This window comes from Epinephelus fuscoguttatus, linkage group LG20, assembly GCF_011397635.1.
Source record: "Epinephelus fuscoguttatus linkage group LG20, E.fuscoguttatus.final_Chr_v1".
Lineage (NCBI taxonomy): Eukaryota > Metazoa > Chordata > Actinopteri > Perciformes > Serranidae > Epinephelus > Epinephelus fuscoguttatus.
The window spans coordinates 17,228,371-17,251,416 of NC_064771.1; the positions used below are offsets into that span (position 1 = coordinate 17,228,371).

The following is a 23,046-nucleotide window of genomic DNA, read 5'->3' on the forward strand; positions in this document are numbered from 1 at the left end:
AGCTGCAACAGAGCTTGTCATTTTTCTTTTATTTTAGAGAATTTCCTGAGTAAGAAAGTTCATAAACAAACTGTAAATACAAAAACAAATCCTCTTATAAAGCAAGAACACAACCATTGTTGATGTTCAAGCCAAAGGATGATTACAAAACACATTTACAAAAAGTGATTTCCAAAGTATCAAAAGAGCAACTCCTTTCCCCCTGGAGTCTATCCCTGAGAATAACAAGTTTACACTGTAACACGTTTTCCAAGTTTTTGTTAGTTTTTTTTTTCTGTCAGAGTCTTATCTGGCAAACATCAAGCCCTCCAAAGACAGTGTTAACACCAAGATAGAAATTGGCTAAAACAAGAATGAATGACCTCGATGTCTTTCTAAAATCTCAACTTCATTACATGTCTCACTCATTCCCTTCTCCCCATTCCCTGACAAAGTTGTCACAAACTTGTTAAATAAAAAAAGAGATGTAACAATCCACTCAAAATGTAGATTAAGAAATATTGGCTAAAAGATGAGACTGCTCTTATCTCCGTGATTTCCAACAGGAGATGTCGATGGCAATGGTAGAATAGCTTTGTGCCAAACACTTACAGATACGTTTTTGACTACTCGTCATGTCCATCGGCATCTCTTGCATTGGTAATCCTCCGGTTCGGAGCAGCAGCTGTCGTAGTCGCTGCTGGGAGGAGTTGGAGAGCAGTGGCAAGTGCAAGGTTGATTTTGAGGTAACGTTTGACAGGGGCACTGATGCGGGACTGTGTCCAGTAATGGGCTGGTGCAGGGGCTCGGGGAGGCACAGGCACTCAGGGTGGAGACTGGGCTCGGGATGGGGCTGGGGCTGGAAGGCAGGCTCATCTCCTCGTGGAAGTCCTCAGGCAAGTCCTCGGGCTGCTCCGAGGCCTCAGGGTTGCTGCTGAGGGTGAAGACCCAGCCTAGCTGTATTTGGAGGAGGTTGCGCAGGCCTGGGGGCAGCTCCACAGCGTCAAGTACATCGGGGCAGTGGGGCGACATTTGGCGGAGCTGGGCACAGCAAATGTACTGCAGGGAGGTGGGTGTGTAGCAGGCACGGATAACCTTCATACTGCTTTTAGCTGCTGTGGAGCACACCATGGGGTAGAACTTCTTGTTCTGCAGCCGTGTGGCAGCAACACCTGTTGGAACAGGAGAGGATGAAAACATGTCAGGAGAGTCACAACTAAAATGCTGTTTTGCTTGACCTGTCTGAATTAAAGAGAAACCCCCACCTATGCAGTGCCGGTTCTTGTAGAAGGTCAGGGTGCCGTGCCAGGTGTCCAGGTGCACTCCTATGATGGAGCCTTGGCCAAACCGAGAGGAGAACTTCACTTTGTCCCCTTTGTGCTGGAGGAGACCTTCAAACAGACATAAGGCAAGACACAGGAATTTATTTTTATCTTCTGTGGTGGAGGAAGTATGCAGTACTACTAACACTACACTGTAAAAATACTCAAAGTCATGCATTTAAAATCCTACTTATATAAAAAAAAATGTAAATGTACTTTTCATCACTGGTAGAAAGGTCCCATTCAATTCCACAGATCACTCTAATAAGTCATTGTATATTGTGATGCCTGTATTTGACTCTCTGACCTGTGTAGGAGAGCCCCCAACTGTCTTCGTCATGACCCAGCAGGCTGCCAAAGCTGAATTTGAACTTCTCCAGGTTCACCTCTGAAGTCCCAATTCCCACCATCTACACCGGCGACAGGGACAAAAAAGGATGAAAACAGGTTGTAGTTCTAGCTCCTCACTAAGATGATAGTTTGCAATGCTTCTAAATATTCAAACAGAGATTCAGAAGCATCTTCAGGCTGCTGCTAATACATCTTTGGTATTATTTGAGGGACTGCTACCCACCATATCGGTTCCATAGACGGGAGAGGTCATCTTGACTTCCCAGAAGTGTTGGCCGTCTGTAAGCTCCTTGGTGCCACGGATGGCAGCCGTGCCGCAGCTGTAGTCTGAGTGAAAGCTCACCTTCCTGTTGTCGCAGCTTAGGAAGGCTCCGGAAGACTTGAAGTGCTCATCCCACGCCCAGTCAAAACCTGTGAAAACAAACACATGAACATCTAAAGAAGCTGGTTTCATACTTTGTTAACTGAAATATCTGAACAACTATTGGAAGGATTAGAATATGTAGTTATATGCCACTAAAGACAATTATTAAAATACTGTAAAAGCCTTGGATTGGTCTGCCCAGCTTCAACGCTACACTTGTGCCAATTTACAATGTTACCTGCTGTGTTCATATGGCCTATTACTGAATTCCTCAGCTTTTGCTCACCCTCATCCTCCTCCCCACAGAGGCAGTCACTGCTGACCCCAAAGCCTGGGATGAGCTCTTCCTGCCGGTCACATTGGCAGAAAGACTCCCCTGTCACGGGCGCTGTGTTGGGCAAGGCCACCACCTCAGATACGGTCTGAGCACTCTCCAGGTAATCCACCTCAGACTCCACATCACTGATCTGGTTGACACAAACAGCACAAACAGTATCTTGTGAGTTCGTAGATGTGGCCATTGTCTAGAGACGTTGGCTTGGCAGCAGGGTAAGGAGTAAGGGATCCAGTGAAGAGAGCCGGAGGATGGTGTGCAACGTTTTCTAAACTCCACTTGAAGCCCTCTTCTAAAGAATAATGTTTTGGTAGCAGCAAGAAAACCGTAAAGAGCCTGGACGGAACAGTCACAACCTTGCTATCTTACACTCGACAGTCCAAAGAGCCAAATGAGAGCCACATTTCAAAGACTCAAGGAAATAGCCTTGTCATGGTTCCTATTGGTTACAGAAGCCATGTGTGCTAGAAAGTAAAATTAGACCCCTTCCAAAAATACTGAGCCTCCTTTCCTTGCCTTTGGAGATCTCAGCATGCCTCACACACAGCCATTTCAGACAGGGGACAGTCCCAGTGGAAAACTACTGGTACTCAGGTAGAACGAATTATCTGTCTGTTCTGAAAGTGGTGCCCCAGAAACTTTTCATAAGGGTGGCCAGATGGGGCCTCTGAAAATCTTGGGGTAGCACACCAAAACTAAAAGCTGTAACTGATATTTAGGAATTTGCTGATGCTGTTGAAGTATATAAACTAGTTAAAATCTATGTCAATATGGAGAGGTGAGGAACAGCATACTGATATACTTCGGTTTCTTATTTTACAGACTAATATCAGTACAGTTAACATTTTGAGTTCCACAACTATCCTGTTTTAATGTGTGATGTATCCATACATGAAATACGAATCATTGATCTTCAAATAGGCTGGTTGTTGCTTTCTTAAAAAGACAAATATACAGCTTTAATTTGAAGGAGTACATTGAATGTAAGGAACAAACCATTTACTGGGAGCAAGCCTTCTCAAGTTTAGAGGAGACTCATGAGTACCCATAGAACCCATCTTGATTCAGATATCATGTAATAAGAGTTAAAGGGACCCCTTTGAAAATGGATGTGCCAGATGTTCCTTTGCCAAAATTTAGCCTTACTTTGGAGCATTATTTAGCCCACTTCCTGACAAGCTATGCCAACATGGTAGGTACCAATGGCAAGGCAAGGCAAGGCAAGGCAAAGCAAGACAAATGTATTTAACCCAAAACTTCAATTAAAAGCTCAATTTTATCTATAAAGCCCATACAACATCCCTCTGTTCTTGGACCATCGCAGCAGATTGGGAAAAACTCTACCCCCCCCAGAAAAACCCTTTAACAGAACAAAAAACTACCAAAGGTTGTCTAGTTTCACAACATACCAGTACCTTCATGCTAGCTTAAAAAATGAGCACACCACACCCTTTTAAAGACAGAAATATCAACCTCTGATTGTTTTTACTGAGGGGCAGCAATTGTATAAGGTGGACAATAGCCCCCTCCTGGCCCCCCTTGGGAGCACCACTGTGTTCTGATGACAAAAACTTTGGATTTCTCATCCTCTAACATAAAGCAAGTGATACTTGTAGCGTCTCTTTCTCCGGTCATACTGTCATGGAAACAATATTAACTATAAAAGTATGTGACTGTCATCCTAAATAATAATATAATAGATGTATGAAGGTGTTTGATTCATCCATGGCCATGGGGAGGTATTTTGAAAGGCCTCAGAGTTTTTTACTGTTTGAGTGCAGGCAAGGAGGCTCAAAGGGTGTCTGAAGGTTAAGATACTATAAGATGAAGACCTTGTAGATGTTCAGACTCCAGTGTTAAACAGATCTGTATGACGGTTGAAATACACTATACAGTATAAGGCTGAATCGCTGTTGTATGTCTCAGTCTGTGTACGTCTTGTATTTAAACTTCTATTTTTAAGTAAACTCAGCTGAGGCTCATAAGTTTATTTCATTATTCATCAAGATGAAGACTGACAAGAGTACTTTTCCCCCTCCACACTTTGCTCTACTTTTGTTCTACTCCACAAACCCCTCAAGTCTCACCTGTGTTGTCGTCTGGCCCTCCCATTCCTCCCTGTCCGACAGCTGGATCACTGCCATGGCATCTGTCTCTTGCCGTTGTTCACTCCAGGCCAAATGCCTAGCCCGGCTGTTCCTGGCTCTTCTTAGCATGGCAGCTCTGTGGACAGCAGACCCGACACCTTTACGACCAGCTGGCACGTGCACAAAAGGCCACGTACTACTTTTCATGTATGTCAAGTAAGGTTAGTGTCAAACTCCTGGTTCAAGGCTTACTTGTTTTTTTGGGATCATATTATTGTTGATACATACACATAGATTACAATAAGGAAAGATTACAGATTCAGCTGAGTATTAGTTTACCTGCAAAATGAGGTCTCATACTACTTTAAAAAATATCCTAAACCAATGACAAAAGTATCTCATCTTAAGATGTTTGCATTTTTTAAGACTTTGAAGTAGTTTGACTGATAAAATGCAGGTTGGAATTTCCAACTCTCACAAAGAAAGGTGTGAGGGTTCTAGGATTCTCAGCATGTTTTGACAATATCAAACAAACTTGCTGAACAACTGAAAATAGGTCAGTTAGAGTTGTGAGGAGCAAACAGTCACCCGAGGTTTCTCTATGTTCAAGTGCGTTAACCTAAATCACTCCTCTCGGTGTGAAGCTGCAAAATATTCCTCTGTGGAAACCTGTCTAGTCACATACAGACCTGATCTTCGTGCGCTTGTTCGCCTATTTCCATCCGTCCCATATGCTGCTGTTGGCAGCAGAAAGTGTTTCCATGCACTTCTTTAACCTTTAAACCCAACCCTCTGCTCTGTCTGTTTCCTAGCTTCCTGTATAGATAAGGTCACCTGACCCAGTGACTACAGTGTGTACCGATCATCAATCACAGATTGTAATAGCCTTGTGTTTACACCGCTGCTAATATTGACTGTTCCTACATCAGTATGTGGCACTTGAATTCACAAGATAAGAAAGGTTTGGATGTAATGCTGCTAACAGTGAAGCTGTTGCAGCTGAAAAACAAACAAAAACATTATTAGCATTCTGCCTCTATCCAGTTTGTATTCATACAGCATGTAATGGCACAAGTGTGATTCTAAGCTGAATATTTTTGCAAACGTCCCCCTTTATGGTTCCAGATTTATTGACCGAAAACAGAACTGATTATTGTGTTTGCTTTTTTTTTTTTTTTTTTTTTTTTAAAAATCGTATCTATGTTGAACTTCCACATCCAGTAACCATTACAATCAATTGCCTCAGTTGCAGTGTTTTGTTTTTCTGAAAAGGTTTTTCTGTTTACAGTTTCTGAGTTACAGAGTATAATTTTACATTATATTACAAGTGATATCCAAGGCTGGCTGGGGCCTCTCAACATTTCTTTTAAAATAACACTTTTCAGTATTTTATTGGGGGTCAGGGGTGAAAAATGTCCCCAGATAATAAATACAATTATTATTGGTTAAAATGTTTTCATTTAAAGCTCAAACAAGAATAAAATTGAATCCATGCTTCCTGAAAAATACAGTGCAATGTCAGTTTCTTATGGAAAAAAATATTGCTACAGACCATTGCAAAGTAGCACAACATGACATGAAATGGGAGAAAATTTGCTCCAGTGAAAAGTGGAAGTATATAGAATTATAATTACTCACTACCTGTCATATAAACTTAATTTACACATTTTTTTTTGCTAGTAATATTAACGAAATCATTTGAATTCCTGATTTGATCCTGCTAACTTTTATATGTCTTTTCTTTTATCCACTTGTTTTGCTTCATTTTTCTATGTGAGACCATATTGTCATGTCATGTTGTGATCTGTGCTTTGTGTATTATTATTTGCCTGTAATTTAAAAAAAAAAAAAAAAGTATTATACATTTGTTCAACAAGAGTCGTCATTTACTAAACACTGTACCTGAACCTGATAGCATGTCTCGGTTAATGCCAGCACTGAACGCAGCAGCTGGTGACTGCTTTGCAAGCAGGTGCAGGAGATAACCGCCAGCAATTTAGATTAGTTAGTCTGCAGCAAGTCTCACTTTAATTGGGCTTTACCCTACATACTGTAAAAGCATCATCTGGACAACACAGTCGAGAACGCAAACTACAGCACCTTTGTCAGCTAATGCTCTGACTGATATGATATGAATGCAGTTGCAGTGGGACTGTGACAGTGATGTTAATAATTTGTATGCTTCAGATATTCAGTTACTGAAAGTCACACTGCTGTTCATGTCCTGTACAAGCTTTCTGTTCAGATACAACACGGGCACATGCTGTCCTTTGTCAGTGATCCACTTCAGAAAGCCTGTGTTTTCTGCACAGGGCAGTGCACTAACAGTATCAACAGTTCTCACTGCAAGTCTAATAACACCAGCTGAATGTCAAAGTCTAAGCACACACTGTATGTATGTTCAGTAATGCAGTATCTTTATCTTAAGACTCACAATGTAAACAGCATTTTGCTCTTACCTTGCAGCAGTCTTCCTATACACTGTCTTGCAGTGGCTCATTTGAACGTCACTGTGCCTCAATATATCCAACTGTGTGACAGGTGCAGTTTGCACTCTGTCCCACTTTGCAGCAGACTGGACGTAAACATTACTCTCCACGCCCTCACTGTGTGTGCTCATTGGATAAGCCTCGTGTGGGGGAGGAGTTTATGTTAATATATTACTTTTACCTTTGTATGGTAACTATATGAGTGATGATAACTGGCCTTTGTGCAAACATATGTGGTATGCTGACTTGATTAAACAAGGAGGGGAATGTTTAAAAGCAAAAGGAAGACAGAAAAGCACTGGTCCAGGTGACAGAAATTATTAGATATTCACAACACTTCAAACACTGTAGCTACTGTCAATTATTTTGTTGAAGCAGGGCCAACAAATCTTTAAAAAGTGAGTTATTTTAGCAGATTTTCGGAGTTGGGGATAATAAGATAAACAAGATAACGCTGTATGTGTCGACATATGAAGGCCTATGTCAGGAGCCAGCTGTTTGCCTTTAGTACAGGTCGTTGTCATCTCGGTCAAGAGGCAAATACATGTAAAACATTTCACCAACACACAAAAAACTTGTTTTACCATAAATTTTAAGCGTTTGTGTTGCCTCTGAATGCACCACGGCGCGCACCGGCAGCCGATTGGTGGCTTTGGAACGAGAGGCGGGACTTCTGTGTTGCATGCACTGTGTGATTGGCTACACCATACGTGACGATTTACGGAAGTAGTTCAGCTTTCAACTGTGAGCATTCGAGAAATCCAAAACATGGAACAAAATAATGGTAGGTCTGAGTTACCGGTTAACAAAGTCAGTTAGGAGGTTACGTCTTTATTTATTTTTTTGTAGACCCGTACACGAGCTGTATCTCCGTTCTTTAGAGGTGTGAGCTTTCAGAAACTGCTGCGTGTTTTATAACGATTACCCATTTATAGCTTAGCTAACCGGTTAGCGGGAGCTAATTGGAAATTAGCTGAAGTTTTCAATATTGCCACTAAAGCGTTCAACACTGTAGCCAAGCGAAAGGTTTTTATATCTTCATAGAAGTTATTGTTTATATTAAAAACAGCTATTACATTGTTAATAATGTTAAACATTATCCGAGAGGAACTCTAACCCAGTTACGTTGAACTTGTGACCTCGGCTGATGAAACGTGCATCCTTCCCAAACTGCGACATTTCTCCCTGAACCTTGTTTTGTATTACTCTGACAGTTCAAATTACCCAGTCATGTGACAGTGACTGGCGTTTAGACACTCTAGAAATAACCCTCCGTGTGTTTGCTGTGCTCATGCTGAACTCACCCATTTTTTCACCTTTTCACACCAGACGGGAGTTTGGCCCAGGTCCGGCATGTTGTGTTGGTGCTGTCAGGGAAGGGAGGTGTGGGCAAGAGCACCATCACCACGGAGCTAGCTCTGGCTCTCAGGCATGCTGGCAAGAAGGTGAGCTCCAGGACCAGCTGGGTGTGTGTGTGTGTGTGTGTGTGTGTGTGTGTGTGTGTGTATGTGTGTGTCAGAATATAGGGTGTCAGTATGTGTCTTACGTGGTTGACATGCATGTACAAAAAATACTAACTGCAATCACTTTCATTATACTGTCACAGTTTATCAGCCATTTTCCTTCCTGTTCCTGACTTGTGTTCATGCAAATGTCAAGAAATGAGCCGCATAAGTAAACTGACCAATTAATAAACTGTGTGTTCATCAGGTTGGCATCCTGGATGTTGACCTATGTGGGCCCAGTATCCCCCGCATGCTGAATGTGGGTCACACTGATGTGCACCAGTGTGATGCAGGATGGGTGCCTGTCTACACTGATGCTGAAAAGAGCCTCGCCCTCATGTCCATTGGCTTCTTGCTTGAGGACCCAGATGAAGCAGTGGTGTGGAGGGGACCCAAGAAAACAGGTAAGCTGTTCTCTTCTCTTAAATAAAGTAATGTCATATACACTCACCTGCCGCTTTATTAGGTACATCTGTTCGACTGCTTGTAATGCAAGTAGCTAATGAGTTATGCTATCATTTCAATATGGACCAAAATCTCTGAGGAATATTTCCAGGGGGTCCAACCCGATACTAGCAAGGTGAACCTAATAAAGTGGCCGGTGAGTGTATGTCTCAATACAAACCTCTGTGCTGCACGTTCTGAATTTAAACATGACTTCACCTTCTGCCCAACATCCTTTCCATCTCTGACTGTCCTGTCCCACAGCTATGATTGGCCAGTTTGTGTCAGATGTAGCATGGGGAGAGCTGGACGTGTTGCTAGTGGACACACCGCCAGGGACGTCTGACGAACATATAGCAGTACTGGAGAACCTGAAAAAACACAGAGTGGATGGAGCCATTTTGGTCACCACACCTCAGGTGCCCACTAGTCCAGAGAGACTTTGACTGTCTATAATGGGAACAAGAAGACAAACTTGCGCATAAATTTAGTTTTGAAAGAGGAATCTGACCAGCGTGTGACTCAAGTCTGGTTTTGTGTCGGCTACAGGCAGTGTCCACGGGGGATGTGAGGAGGGAGGTCACCTTCTGTAAGAAGACAGGTGTACGGATCCTGGGCATCGTCGAGAACATGAGCGGCTTTGTTTGTCCGTACTGCTCGGTATGTAATCTTACATACAACTCATAGGAGAAATAGCAATGGACAAAACAAGACATTTAAGAGCATCATCCTGGGCTTTTTTTTTGAGAGAGAGAGCGAGAGAGAGAGAGAGAGTTTGAAATATTAATTTTAAAAAATATTTCACTTTTTTTTTCAGGAGTGCAGCAATATATTCTCAAAAGGAGGTGGCGAAGAGTTAGCCAAGCTGACAGGATCAACATTCCTAGGTGAGATATCAATGGGATTTAACTACATGTAATAACACCATCCAGCCACCAGGTGTCACAACACACTGTGACCGCACATCACTCCTCAGCCACCATTCATGATTTAGGAGGCATTTTGCATCACTGCCATGCTGCTAAAATGGGCGATCCAGATGTCAGTGCAGTGTAAGGTTTCAGTGAGGGCCTGATACACGCTCATCAATAATTCCTGATCATATTAATAGTTTCCCTTAGTGGTTATGTTTTGTGTGCAGATCAGTCACTTGAGTAATGATGCAGCTAATTGAGCTCACCCTGTGGCAGTGACAAGCCGGCTGTATCTGAGAGTGGTGCATAGCTTTGGCCAAGTATTCAATAAGTCAGTGCCTGCTAACATCCAGTTGACTCTCACTATTGATTATCATATATTAACATGCCACATTGGAGTGTTTCTTTAAGGCACAGAGTAGCTGTGAATCATTTCTCAGCAGTGCTGTTGAGGTAATCAACATTATTTCCTCTCCATTTCAGGTTCAGTGCCCTTGGATCCTGCGCTCAGCACCAGTATAGAGGAAGGCAAGGACTTCATACAGTCGTTTCCAGACAGCGCCACCTTCAGTGCCATCAGCAGCATTTGTCAGACTCTGCTCGACAGCCTCCAAACTGCTTGAGTAACATTTTAGCACACAGGTAGAAGTATTAGACATGAGCAAATGTAATGACATCTGTGTTGCATTTATGTCCTGTACAGTTAAACACAATATAAACCTATTTACTGGTCTTGTTTTCTACCTTGTTTATAAGACATATCTGACAACAATAAAGTGCCGGCTTTGCTGTTATCTTACAGTTCTTGAGGCGTTGACCACAGAGCGAAGATTACCAGCTCTTGCCGCAGTTGCACAGGAAGTGGTGAACACTGTAGGACAGCAACTCAGCTAATCTGCTTTACAGCAAAATGTAGAGACGTCGTTTTGTCATAAAAATGCCACGTCATGCTGCCTGAGTAGGATTTACAGTGTCACAGCAAAATGTACAGCACCGTGTTTGGAAGCCAGTCAAAAATCTAAGTTGGAATCTTCTTTAATTCGATTGTGACACACATGTCGACACATCAGGATAACTTCAATATCAGTGGTAATACAGGATTGTAGATTGGCGCTTTAGTAAATGCGTCAGCAGCAGTTCCACTTTCAGAAAACAAACTCCAGATCAAATTGGACCAGTCCTTGCATGGCGGAAAAACTAGGCCAAACTTGAGCGCTAATCTCACTGGATTCCTGCCGCGTGCTACAAACGATACCAACGAGTCTCCTTGTGTCATTTTGATTTGTGTTTTTTAAGAGGACGTTTAACTCTTCTTGATCTGGATTAAATCTTCTGAAACTAGCCTGCTCCTCGGCTTCATATCCAACAGCAACAAAACACTGAAACCCATGCAGGATCGTAATGGCTGGAATGTGGAAGAGATGAAGTACAGCCACAGATGAGGAGGAAGAGGAGGGGGGGGGTGAATAAGATGGAGAGGAGATGAAGTTTGGAAATTACACTTGTGAGACCCATCACGGGGCACACACACCTTTAATGCAAACAGCAGTACTACAGGAAAAACACTGAAGTTTGAGAATGTTTGCGTAATGATTAGAATACAGCTACACACAAAACTCCCACTTCACCAGCAACATACTAAAGGCAATCTTAATTATTAAACCAAGAATTACATCCAGAGGAATTCCAACCACTTATCACAATTAACCCACAGTGCATTAAATCTATCTATGTAGATATTTATATGTCTGTATATATGTATAATATATCCTGGGGAATTAAAGACTTTTGCTGCATTAAACAGTTCCATGAACAATTTCTTATAAATAAAAATCAGTGGAAAAAAATCGTAAGTCCATATACATTTCTCTTTACAAATAGATCCTCAAGATTAATGCAGAAATTGTGTCAACTCCCGAGTCGATAAGGGAGGAGAAAAAGCTGTGCGGCCCTTTGGTCAGCTCTCTAAGACCGGAGGCCGAGCTGCCTCAGCTGGCCTCAAGGCCCTGAAATAAGTGGAGGGAAAAAAAAAGGAATCTTCATCATACAATTTTTGAAACACACGCACACGCACACAAGACAGACAAATCACTACATTGCGCATTTACAAGTTGACTATCAAATTGGGACGACTGTACACATTGTTGAGATAAGACCGTATTTATGGAGCTGTTTGAATTCTTTTTTTCCCCCACGCCTTCACTTCTTTCATCTCGAGTTGAGCAGAATTTTTTTTTACAATTTTTTCCCCATTTTACACTTTTTCTCCAGCAGCAACATAAAGGACAGATCTTTGTAGTGGAGATGTTTGGGTGCTTTATTTTGTGGAGAGGATGAGGGCGACGATGAGCCCGTAGAGACCCAAGACCTCAGCGAAAATCAAGATGAGGATCATGCCCACGAAAAGCCTCGGCTGCTGAGCTGTGCCCCTCACGCCCGCGTCGCCCACGATGCCAATTGCGAAGCCTGCTGCCAGCCCGCTGAGGCCCACACTCAGCCCGGCACCCAGATGGAGGAAACTCCTAAAAACACACAGACAAAGTGTTTGTCAGCACAAGGGATGGTGATGATCTGGTTAACGATTTAAGTGACTGAGAATATTTTGACTAAACATGCCAAGGTCAGCTGTTCATTTGATGAGGTGCTGAAGGTCTGAGTTTGTCCCAGCAGTAAACAGTCTGCTACCTACAGCTTCACTAGGGTTTCTGCTCCATTTACTGTTCCTTCCTTGCAATATTTTAAACTGATGCAACAAGACATGACGAATCTCTCCAGTAAGATTTAAAGGACAAAGGGCTTCAACACCAAGAACAATAACTATAACTTTATATACTGTATATTTAGTTTGAAATATTATTGTAACTTGAGTGCATGGTGGAGACAACACCACAACTGTAATGACAATGGGGTTGGGTCGGTTCTCGGTAATACCAATTCGGTTCGGTACTCTGTCTTGGACCAGGTTTTTTTTTTTTTTTTTTTTTTGAGACCGACCGGACAGCATACTCAGATGGAACGTACGCAGAGCGGACTCTGCGGAGGTCCACCCGGTAAAAGTGGACGTCCACAAGCCCTGTGAATGCAATACACAACCGCACGGACTCCGCCCCGTGCACCAGTGTCACACAAAAGCCTGTTCGGCATGTATTTTTCACATCGCGGGGATTTTTCATGGACATTTTTACACGGAGTACGCTCCGCTTATAATACGCCTGAGTCTGTGAGCACCTGTGTCTGCCTCTTTGCCAAGCGCACAGCGAGCAGGAGAGAGAGGGGAGTGGGGCGGGGACTGAGCTAGGGGGTGCGAGCGCGCATGCGCCGAGGCCTCTACTATAGCCTGGAGTTTGTTTAATAGTGACGGGGAGTCGATAATGGCGGACAATTTAGTCTCGACGAAATCAAAGAATGCGCCACTATGGCAACGCTTTGGCTTTGAGCCAGACGAAGGAGGCAACCTTTGCTTGCACTGATTTAGTAAGCTGCAAAATTTGTTTGTAAGGAATAAAAGAAACAACTTGTTACTGTCACTCTGTTGTCCTAAGATCGTTTTTTATTTTAAATGAGTCAACTGCACCTGCACCCCCAAGTGGCGAAAATCCGATATTACAGACTTGATGCGTTCCCCCCCACCCCCCCTACTGTATGGGACATCAGTTTATCTGCTTAACTAGTGGTTCCCAACTGGTGGGTCATGGTCTACTCTGAATGGACCACAAGTGACAAAAAACACCCTTTTATTTTTAAATACATTGAATTTCTGGTACATAGCTTTTATTTTGAAGTGCTGTTTCCTGTTGTAGAGTGAGTGACTAACGGACAGCTACTTGACAGAGACAGCAAACTAACTGAACAACACGACCAAACACAAGTATGAGACAGATTATATGAAACTGTTTGGACCTTGAAGTGATGACTAAGGAGAAATCTGGAGCCCATGACTGGACCAGATGGGAACCCGTGTGCTAAACTATCACTTGCCACCTGTGTGCTTCTAGCTAGCATTGTGCCCGTACTTATGAAGGTAATAAAATAACAACATGGAGGCTCTGTAGTCGGAACCAAGACGCCAAACTCTTTCTTGCCTCCCGCCTTGTCAGCAGCAGCTCATTAGCTTTACCTTTTCTGTTCTTACTTTACCAATAAAAGCCCTAGACATACAGCTTACGTTGCATCACTACCTACTGGAGGGAGCTTATTCACATCGCAGTTTGCTTCTGTCAGGTCATCTTAACTACAGACCAGTGTTAACATGGGAAGTATGTCCAGAGCATGTGCAGTGATGTGACAAGACTGAAACTGCAGTCTGAGAACTGGTTAAGCACACTGGCTGTGTTCATTGTAATAATGGTATATGTCATACAATGCATTTAGCAGCTTAGAATTAATGAATCTAGTGGAGCTACAATAGGACAGTGTCTACACAGGTGACTTGTGTGAGCAGGCAAATTCACTGTTGATTTATAAGGCAATGCGGAGGATACAAATTTATGAAAACGACTCTAATTAACCAAACTCACTTGTAGAGGGGGACTGTTGCTGTGATTTGGTTGGCAATCAGCACTGCTACTACCAGGCCGTAGATGGCTATGATACCCGCCATGACCACTGGGATGATGGACTTCATGATGAGCTCCGGCCTCATCACAGACATGGCGGCTATTCCTGTACCGCTCTTGGCTGTGCCGTAGGCTGCTCCCAAGGCTGGTGGGGGGGAGAGACAGAAAACAACTTTAGTTAAATAAACTAGAGTACACACACAGGGTTAACTAAAGTACACATGCTACAATGGAAGTTACGACAGGCTAGTAGACTGACGACAGAAACCACAAGGCACAGCTGAATACTGAAGTGGAAGTGAAGTAAGATCAACGATACAACTGTTATTTCTGTTCCTCTTGAACATCCAACGTGGCTCCATCTGGGGAATTTTGCTTATGTTCAAAAGGGAAATAACTCTGCGTCTTCGTACTGATGCAGATACTACGCAACCTAAACCTGCTTTGTCACATGTGTCTCATCTCCTCAAACTGCTTCAGCCCTTGAGATTTCAGAATAGCCCCTGCCAGACCTCTGCAGTGTCGTAAATCACTCTGAATGAACAAGTCTCATTAGGCTTAAGTACACAGGGAACTGCTGACATCACAAGAGAAGCAGGATACCACATCTCCATGGACCACACCTGGGGACTAGCGGCACACAGTCACACAACATCTGCTGTGTGTGATCCCCAGTCCTCACCAGTGTCTGGCTAGCATCGCTGTAAAGTGACGGGGAAGGAGGAGAACAAAAGGCTTCATCAGCACATTAGCTCCGTCAGCCTGTGACACTGAGGAGAAAACATAGTGCCACCTACGTCACGCCCAGTCAAGTCTGACTGCAGGAGGAGCGTCAAAGAGAAAATCAATATCAGCCCGCCCTAAAATTAGAAACAATACATAACCAAATATAGTGTTGAACCATTTATTAGGAACTACTTAAAATTCTGCACAACAACAAAGATTTGAATTATATCCAGGTGAGATGAATGAGACTCAATCTCACGAATTTGCCTGAGGAGAGGAGGAGAGATCCTTTTTTTTTTTTTTTGTCTTTTGTAATATCCAGCAAAGCCTGTCAGGCCAAGGCAGTGTGTCATGAATCAGAGACAGGCTGGTTTGACAAGATTTCCCCATGTCAGAGGTGTGCGAGCGCATGTGTGTGTAAATATGAACATGCCTATTTCCCATTTCCTCCTCCACAGCAGAAGCAAAATAAAGTGACAGCTCGGACACAGCGCTGACCGCAGCATATCATCTGATATATTGGTCTGCACATGCTGTGGCAGTACTTGGAATACATCCTAAAACAATCAAGACATTTTATATTCTCACAGATTTACAGATGCTGCTTTGATAAATATAACCATCTTCCCTTGTGGGTTCTCTGCTGCATTGAAGAAACATGCTAAAGCTGGCTTGTCTGCAATCTGTGAACAGATCAGTCCGTAAAACTTATATAACTGGGTAAAACATCAACTATCTTGCAAGGCAGTATCATAAAAGTGAGCAAAAATGCATCCTTCATATTCTGCTCTTCTTATCGTACCATTGGCACATAAACAACAACCTGGCAAAGACGTTTTCTTGCCTAATCACAGCCAGCAAACTGCTGATGACTAAATGTGAAAGGTCTCTTGAGATATAGTCTTGGACAGCCTTGCGTACACAGCCCGAGGTGCCCTGCCCTGTGTTTTCTCATTTCTCGAGACAATATGTCGAGCTAGCCTAAAGCTGGTACTGGTTAACTCCAAGACTAGCTGCGAGGCTTTCTGGCAAACATATCTAGAGGCAGACAGGAAGATGACGTGGGCCAATCTTCAAAATGAGCACATGGCATCTCGCCATGGCCCCAACTACTTAGAGTGATTCATCCTCTGACTGATGCTATCAATACAAGGTTAAATCACTCATGCCCATCTCCAGAGATGTGTTTCAGTATTAATGGGGCTGTTTTCGCAAGCCCTGACAAACGCACAGAAAGATTTTGGTTTTGACTTTGTGGGGAAGTACCAGGCTGTTTGCTGGCAGACTAAATCCTTCAAAGCCAACACAAATTATGTGGTGCATCACATCACACAAACAGACCTGTGTGAGAAAGGACACAAACTACCTCAGTGACAGCTAACCATTTTTGAATTTGATTTTTTGTATTTAGCCATACAGAACATCTTCAGGGCAATATTCTGGGAAACATAAGCCGACTCTTCTAGCTATTCAACCATCCAATAACAACCAGCGTAACATGTCACCGTCAGTAACGCTATCCTCCAACTCCATTCTTCTTCAGTAAGCTTGGCCTCACTGAGGTGTGACAGGTGAGAATTGATAATGAGACTTCAAACATTGCCACTGTGTCCTGACAATTAAATGTTTGTGTGGCATGGAGGCTTCTGCAGCGGTGTGGAGGCACAACCTCTGGGTTTTAATCCTAATCCCCTCAGCTTAGGTAGAGAGCCCCCCCCCCATTTCTTTTTTTCCCTCCCCTGCAGAATATTTGATGTATGGGATGCCCTTGTGACGTCTTGTGATGTCAGAGCAGGAGGCGCCTCTAGCTAGGGATGATCTTGCATGCAATAAGCCCACGCAATAGATGGCAGACTGGTCTGCTCTCGCTAGCGGATGAATGGGGAAGCACTAGTTTTAAGAACAGGCAACAAAATCGGAAAGGTCATAGTTGTAAAAACGTGCTCCTGTCTTAGAAAACCAGAGTAATAGTCTGCGCTATATAAAAAAAATGTGGAACTGCATGCAGAAATTCTGACACTTGCTGAGAGGGATGTCTAGAGCATATATGCTGCCCTCACTTCTCCTTTTCAAAAAGTGTTTGTTAAAGACATAGAAAAATACAATGTGAATGTGGAATAAAGGTCAAACAACTGAAAACATCACTGATTAAAGACCAAGTAGAAAAATAACTTTGTTGGTGAGAAATTATGTGCTACTAGGCTATTCTACTCCACAACTGCATGAGAAATTGGAAAAGGCAGACACCGTGGCACATGCAGTTTTAAACTGTATAGCAAACATGTATTCTAAGTTGCTGCCAGCACCACTACGAGTAGATTTATCAGTCATGTCAATTCACAGAGACTTAAATCAGCCTTTTAATTTAACTTCGCTGGCAAGGAAAAAGTGAATAATATGGAGTGTTTGTTAAGATAGTAATAAGGGGTACGGGAAACAGAACAACTGCAGCACAGCTATCACAGGAGTGTAGTTTCTAGTCGTATAGTTGATAGCACCTTGTGAGTGTCATCCGTTCTGAGGAAGGCGTCACTAAAGGCTTCCCTCACGACAGGACACCATTGCCAGACTACTAAAACAATGCAACATCACCTGACACCACAGGATCACAGCAACTTACAGCCTATGCCAGAAAATAACCTTTTATGTGCCTTTTATGGTGTTCATATTTGAGCCATCCACTTGGATAATAACTTGTAATGTGAATTTGTCATTCTATTTTATATTCTATAGACTGAATAGCGTATCAACCCAACCTAAAAATAAGATTATGATATAGATTGCAATTAAAGTTCTTCAGCTTGTGTGCATTTAAGTGACTAACATCACAGAAGACCAAGCTGCAATTAATTTCTATCACTGACTCCACAACACACTGTAAGATCCTGTCCTGTCCATCCGACCACTACCACATCCCTTCTTTGTCCCAGCATGATCCCTTCCCTACGAGCTAATTCCCCAGCTGTCACTCCTTCGCCACCACAGACTAGTACTACTACTGCTAGCCTCAGGGGCCACCAACACCACGCTGCCCTTGCCCATCACCACACATGAGCTATGATGAGATCAGGGCTGGCTTTGGCATCCAGTTGCTTCTCACTTCCTGGTAAGGCTGGACATCAGAAAATCAATAAGTAGGACAGGACTATGTATCATCATGAATAGCAATGAAGACAGAAGTTAATAGGTCATATTTCTCTCAGATATTTCTAATATACTCTAAATCTCCAGCTGAAAATGACTTCTGAGATTTCTCACCACCTTGCAACCCAATGTTATTTGTTAAAAATAATGTTCAAACATTCCTTTCACTGACTATTAAACAGGCATGTGGCTATAAAAAAATATGATAAGAAAAAACAGGGTTAAAGATTACTTTCAGTTTGAAAAGGGTCTTTCTAAAAAAGACTTACAGGGCCTGCACTACAGCCACTCACTGGTGATGTCCCTCACTAAAAACCTATGTGCCATTCACCACCATAAATGAGACAGTTTTGCCAAAAGGCCTCGAGCTATAGCGGGTCAAGCCCTCTGCATCATGGTCAATTAGCAGCTTGTTGATTTCCCATAGAAGCTGCACCCATCACACCAGCCACCCTAGTCACATGTGGACCTTTGATGCAATACAGCATTTCACCAGCATATTATGTAGATCTTGTCTTAGATAAAGGGAAGACAAATAATAAACTGGAAGAGGACCTATAAAACAAGTATGACCAATATAAAAACAAGCCAGTTCCAAAGTTCACTTTCTGTTCCACTTCTGACCTTCTAACCAAAAACACAGATTGTCAGCAGTCACACCCTACATTTTTTGGGCAAAATTAGCCATATTTCCCTTGAACAGGTTCACAGCTAACTTGTTAGCTTTTCGCTTTTACAGTAACATTTCAAAAGATCAGTAGCCAGAAGGCAATTCCAAGTCAGAAGTCTCATCATGTGATTATCATGTGACCTTGTGTCATTCCTTTGAGCAATAAGGAAGTGAACCAGCTGATCCTAGTTTCCAATGGTTGAAGAAGTGTAAGAAAAAGAGGGTTTCAGATTAAAATAACTCGCATTAAATTAGATGAGACACCACTGACTTGACAGATGGTGAATTAAAACAGAACAGCAACCAGTTTACACAGAACAACGTCAACTCGGGTATTAATTGCCACTGGTTAATGATCTCTACTTTAAAACGACATTAAATAATTTCGTATTAAACTCACTGACACATTTAAACCCTGAATGCAGCAGTGTGGCATCTGGCAGAAAATGTGGGATTTAACGTAACCTGTAAACCTCCTGCTAAGTGCAGGAAGCTAACGAGCTGCCAACTATATGAGGAATAACCTGAAAACACTTTAACATCTTTGTAATGCTAATCAACAAGTACTGCTAATAAAAGACAGTAACATTATCTGATCGGTTAACACCATCCACTGTGTGATCCTTTCCAATCAGATAAGGCATGTAACGTGCATAACTGTAACAAGCTAACGTCAAAGCTAACATATGCATTCGTCATCAGCTAGCGAACTACTAGTTTTGCCTAGTCTGTGCTGTCTAATGTTGAAGCAGAGAGGCCAGCAGCGATCATAGCAGTAGCTAACTATCTACTAACTAAACATTAGCGTGTTAAAGAATAAACCAAAGTCACCAACTGCCCCAGCTAGTTTAATCTACATAAATGACAGCTAGGATTAGCATTGCGACGTTAACGTTAGCAAGGCTAGCGTATGGCTTTTACAAGTAAGCTTCAAGGGACGCACCGTGGTTGACAGTTCAAAGCATCCTGCTGGGAATAATATAAACGCAAAAGGGGGTTAGCAGCAAACACACAAAGTGACATTAAGTAGCTGACAGACAGTTTAAATGTAAAAGATAATCGTGTGATAATTACCGCTGAACACCATAGCCGCAGAGGCACCCATCACTGCGAAGAACGGAGAGTATTCGGGACTTGAGGCCGACATTCTTTCTCACACAGTATAAAAATAAACTAAATATACAAAATTAATATTTATGTCGACTCAAAAAAATCGCACTTTGCGAAAACCTATCGAAGGCCACAGGCTTGGAAGGAGAAACTGACTATACTAGGAACCGTCTGACCACCTAACTAGCAGTGTAAACGGGATAGTCACGACTCTTGTGATAAATACCCGGCGCAGCAGCACAAAATGGCGAAGCGGAAAATATCACCTGACTGGCCGTACGGATAAAACCTATCATAGACTGGGTGTGGGGGGCGTACTAAAAGAAAGTTCGTTAATGATATACTGTAGTCCATAACGTCTTTGTGAGACAAGAAATGTCTTTTTAAAAACACAAATGACACGTTATGAACAAAAAAAAGTGCTTCATATTTTTTGTTTCTTTTTCATATTTTTTGAAGGTCACCCCTATCGGTCATCACTTTGGTGTGCTCCGCTGCAGGCTTCCCCTTTGATATCTACGCATTCACCCTTCAAAAGCAGTAGGATGAAATGATGGGAATGAGCATGAGGGTGTGGAGACACTGCTAGGCTAATAAAAATATGTTTTGTGTTATCCTGGCTATCAATGGGAAAAAAAACAACAAATACACCATTTATTTTAATTGTCTCAATACATTATGTTCTAAATGAAACTGTGTAATGTGAATGCTATTTGATTACAGTGCCCTCTCCCAATACTGAAATCCCAAATGTTGCACATGTCCAAACACATTTCTGCATTTTGCACCAAGACTCTACCATGCAGCAGAGGGTGGGTTTACAGTCAGCTGCGATATGCAGCAACGTGGAGCGTGAGAGTGAGAGAATTTGAGGCTGTGTGTGTATGGTGGAGTGTGTATGAAGTTGGGGGGAGGGATCCGAGAATCCCCCATTCCACTGTATAGCTCCCAGCAAGAGCAGGCTCAGAGCTCCAGAAAGAGGAGGGGTCGGGAGAGCTAGGACACCATGGGAGTGATGAAGAGCGTGCATGTGTGAGTCAGAGGGAGCGTGTGCCTCCTCTTCCTTCATCCATCCCTCCATTCTGCTCCCTCTCTGCATTGCCTTGTCTAGTCAGCACCAGAGAAGCACGCCTCCCCCCTGTATCACTGTATAGCTCCTTCACTCATGATGCAATTTCTACACCAGCATCTCAGGATTCATTCCTTTCAAAGTCTTTACCCGGCCAACATCTTATGCTGGCTGCCAAATGCAAGGTTGCATTATACAAGAATAGATCATTTTGAGGCGTGGATGATGTGTGTGTGCAGTAATGCATTAATAACAAAAAGGTCACAGTGATTGAGATGATTCTTGCTTGGTTTTCTTTCTCTGCTGCCTGACTGAACACTTATTGATCCAGGACAGACTCTTTTAGGTGGATAGTGATGTAGCCTTTCTGCTGAGGTTGGGTTATGATGTTCCTGTCAGGGACATTTGCAATCAGCTCGTTTGACAACATGCAGCGATATAGCCCACGCGCTTACACACTGTTTCTTGTTTTGAGTGGATGGGATTGGGTGGATGCTCTTTCCCTTCAGTGACACCAATCGATAAGTTGTAAGAGGAGAGTACACGGCATATTTAAATGGATGGTCTTTGATATGCTGTTTGAGGAAGGCAAACAGGGAACTGTGAGAAGTTCTCACGAGGGCATGATTCATGTACTGCAAAGCATTTGCTACCTAATGTTAATGTGCAACGTACTGTGATTAGATACAGGCAGCACTGGTGATGTGATTCTAGATGTAGATCCTTCATCTTAACATGGTTCAGGTACTTTCTTCTACGACCAGAGCAGGTTACCATTCTAAAGAGAGTCATACTTAGACTTGCCTTGGATCTAAATAAAGGAAGTCACTGGGCAAAGCCACTCTCAGGTTTGGCATGATTCCTATATGGGCTGGTTTCAGTATGACCAAAAGCATAACTAGGTCTTTCATTCTCACAGGGACAAAGAGTCATTTCTCAATCATTTAAAAATGTTAATACTGTGGAAATGGAAAAGCTCTAAGCTCGGCCATTACTGACAAACCTTTTTGCTTTCCTTTAAGACATTGGCCTGGAAAAACAATTGAATATTACATTAAGACTCAAGACACATTTTGCCAGGACCTTCTTCGTCTACCTCTTAATCCCTTGTCCATAGCCTCATGTTATCTCAGAGGCAGGGGGGCTGGTCAAGGAAAGACCCTTCTCAGTGTATGGTTAAATACTTAAGCATCTTACACTTGAGGCTGGAAAGCATGGTTTTCAGGGGATGCGCCAGACCAACACCCAAAGGAGCGGCTAAATATAGTAGTGCATGTGCGATTAGTAGAGTGTGAATCCTGAATGAAGAGCACAGCCTTGGCAAGATGGAGTCAATGCCACTTACTGTAGAGAGGGAATTACTCCACCGCTCTAAGATACTACATTCCTCCAGATGCATTAGGCTGGGCAGCGCCCTCTGTAAATGAATTGGCCATACATTTTAATAGAGCTTGAGAGATGGAGATGTACAGTATTGACATGGATTAGCATGCCATGCTTCCATGCTGAGTCTGCACTGTGTGTAGCAATATACAGCACCTGTGAGGTGTGGCCTATTTCTTTATCAGGTTTGATTGAAACAATGAGTTCAAGTCAATGAGTTCTGCATTCTGCAATACAGCTGATTGTTAAAAGGAGAAGGCTCTTACAGACGCATTTGTAGGTTTATCTGACTCATCTCTGCTAAATATTTTCCAGTCATGCAGGTCACTGTCAGCTTCCACAAATCAGACACATCCAAACAAAAAATAGACAGCGTGCATCATGAAGTATGATATGATTTAGTAGTCACACACTGTGTTAGACTCAGACTGCATGTCATTTGCAGCATTCAACATTTTCATGTGTCTGCTTTAACTAGTGCTGAGTTTCCCCTCCACTGTAATATTGAACAGTGCTGGACCTAATATAATCGGACGGCCAAAGGAAGCTTCCCCTAACAACCCCCATATTATTAATAGCATTATCATCATTATTATTGT

General features: G+C 42.7%; 3 protein-coding genes across 5 annotated transcripts; 1 reads left to right on the forward strand and 2 right to left on the reverse strand.

Moving 5' to 3' along the window:
• Positions 1 to 14: 14 nt before the first annotated feature.
• On the reverse strand, positions 15 to 7,044 carry spsb3b (splA/ryanodine receptor domain and SOCS box containing 3b). Of its 2 annotated transcripts, none has more exons than XM_049563647.1 (7): positions 6,897 to 7,044; positions 4,438 to 4,573; positions 2,303 to 2,483; positions 1,876 to 2,063; positions 1,609 to 1,711; positions 1,245 to 1,370; positions 15 to 1,151 (listed from the first exon to the last, which is right to left on the reverse strand). In XM_049563647.1, exons 1-7 carry the CDS (start codon positions 6,935 to 6,937, stop codon positions 613 to 615), a joined length of 1,314 nt encoding a protein of 437 aa, XP_049419604.1. In that variant the 5' UTR covers positions 6,938 to 7,044; the 3' UTR covers positions 15 to 612. The 2 variants fall into 2 exon arrangements, with proteins under 2 accessions (XP_049419604.1, XP_049419605.1); XM_049563648.1 differs by lacking the exon at positions 6,897 to 7,044 and adding an exon at positions 5,127 to 5,621.
• Positions 7,045 to 7,623: 579 nt separating this feature from the next.
• Positions 7,624 to 11,217, forward strand: nubp2 (nucleotide binding protein 2 (MinD homolog, E. coli)). Of its 2 annotated transcripts, XM_049563076.1 has the most exons (8): positions 7,624 to 7,710; positions 8,256 to 8,371; positions 8,637 to 8,835; positions 9,140 to 9,294; positions 9,425 to 9,535; positions 9,693 to 9,762; positions 10,273 to 10,431; positions 10,592 to 11,217. In XM_049563076.1, the coding sequence occupies exons 1-7, from the start codon at positions 7,695 to 7,697 to the stop codon at positions 10,410 to 10,412; spliced, it is 807 nt and encodes a 268-aa protein (XP_049419033.1). In that variant the 5' UTR covers positions 7,624 to 7,694; the 3' UTR covers positions 10,413 to 10,431; positions 10,592 to 11,217. The 2 variants fall into 2 exon arrangements, with proteins under 2 accessions (XP_049419033.1, XP_049419032.1); XM_049563075.1 differs by lacking the exon at positions 10,592 to 11,217 and having other exon boundaries at positions 10,273 to 10,512.
• A 60-nt stretch (positions 11,218 to 11,277) lies between these two features.
• Positions 11,278 to 20,245, reverse strand: atp6v0cb (ATPase H+ transporting V0 subunit cb). Its single transcript, XM_049563078.1, has 3 exons — positions 19,960 to 20,245; positions 14,307 to 14,490; positions 11,278 to 12,311 (listed from the first exon to the last, which is right to left on the reverse strand). The coding sequence occupies exons 1-3, from the start codon at positions 20,030 to 20,032 to the stop codon at positions 12,107 to 12,109; spliced, it is 462 nt and encodes a 153-aa protein (XP_049419035.1). The 5' UTR covers positions 20,033 to 20,245; the 3' UTR covers positions 11,278 to 12,106.
• Between the last annotated feature and the right edge of the window lie 2,801 nt (positions 20,246 to 23,046).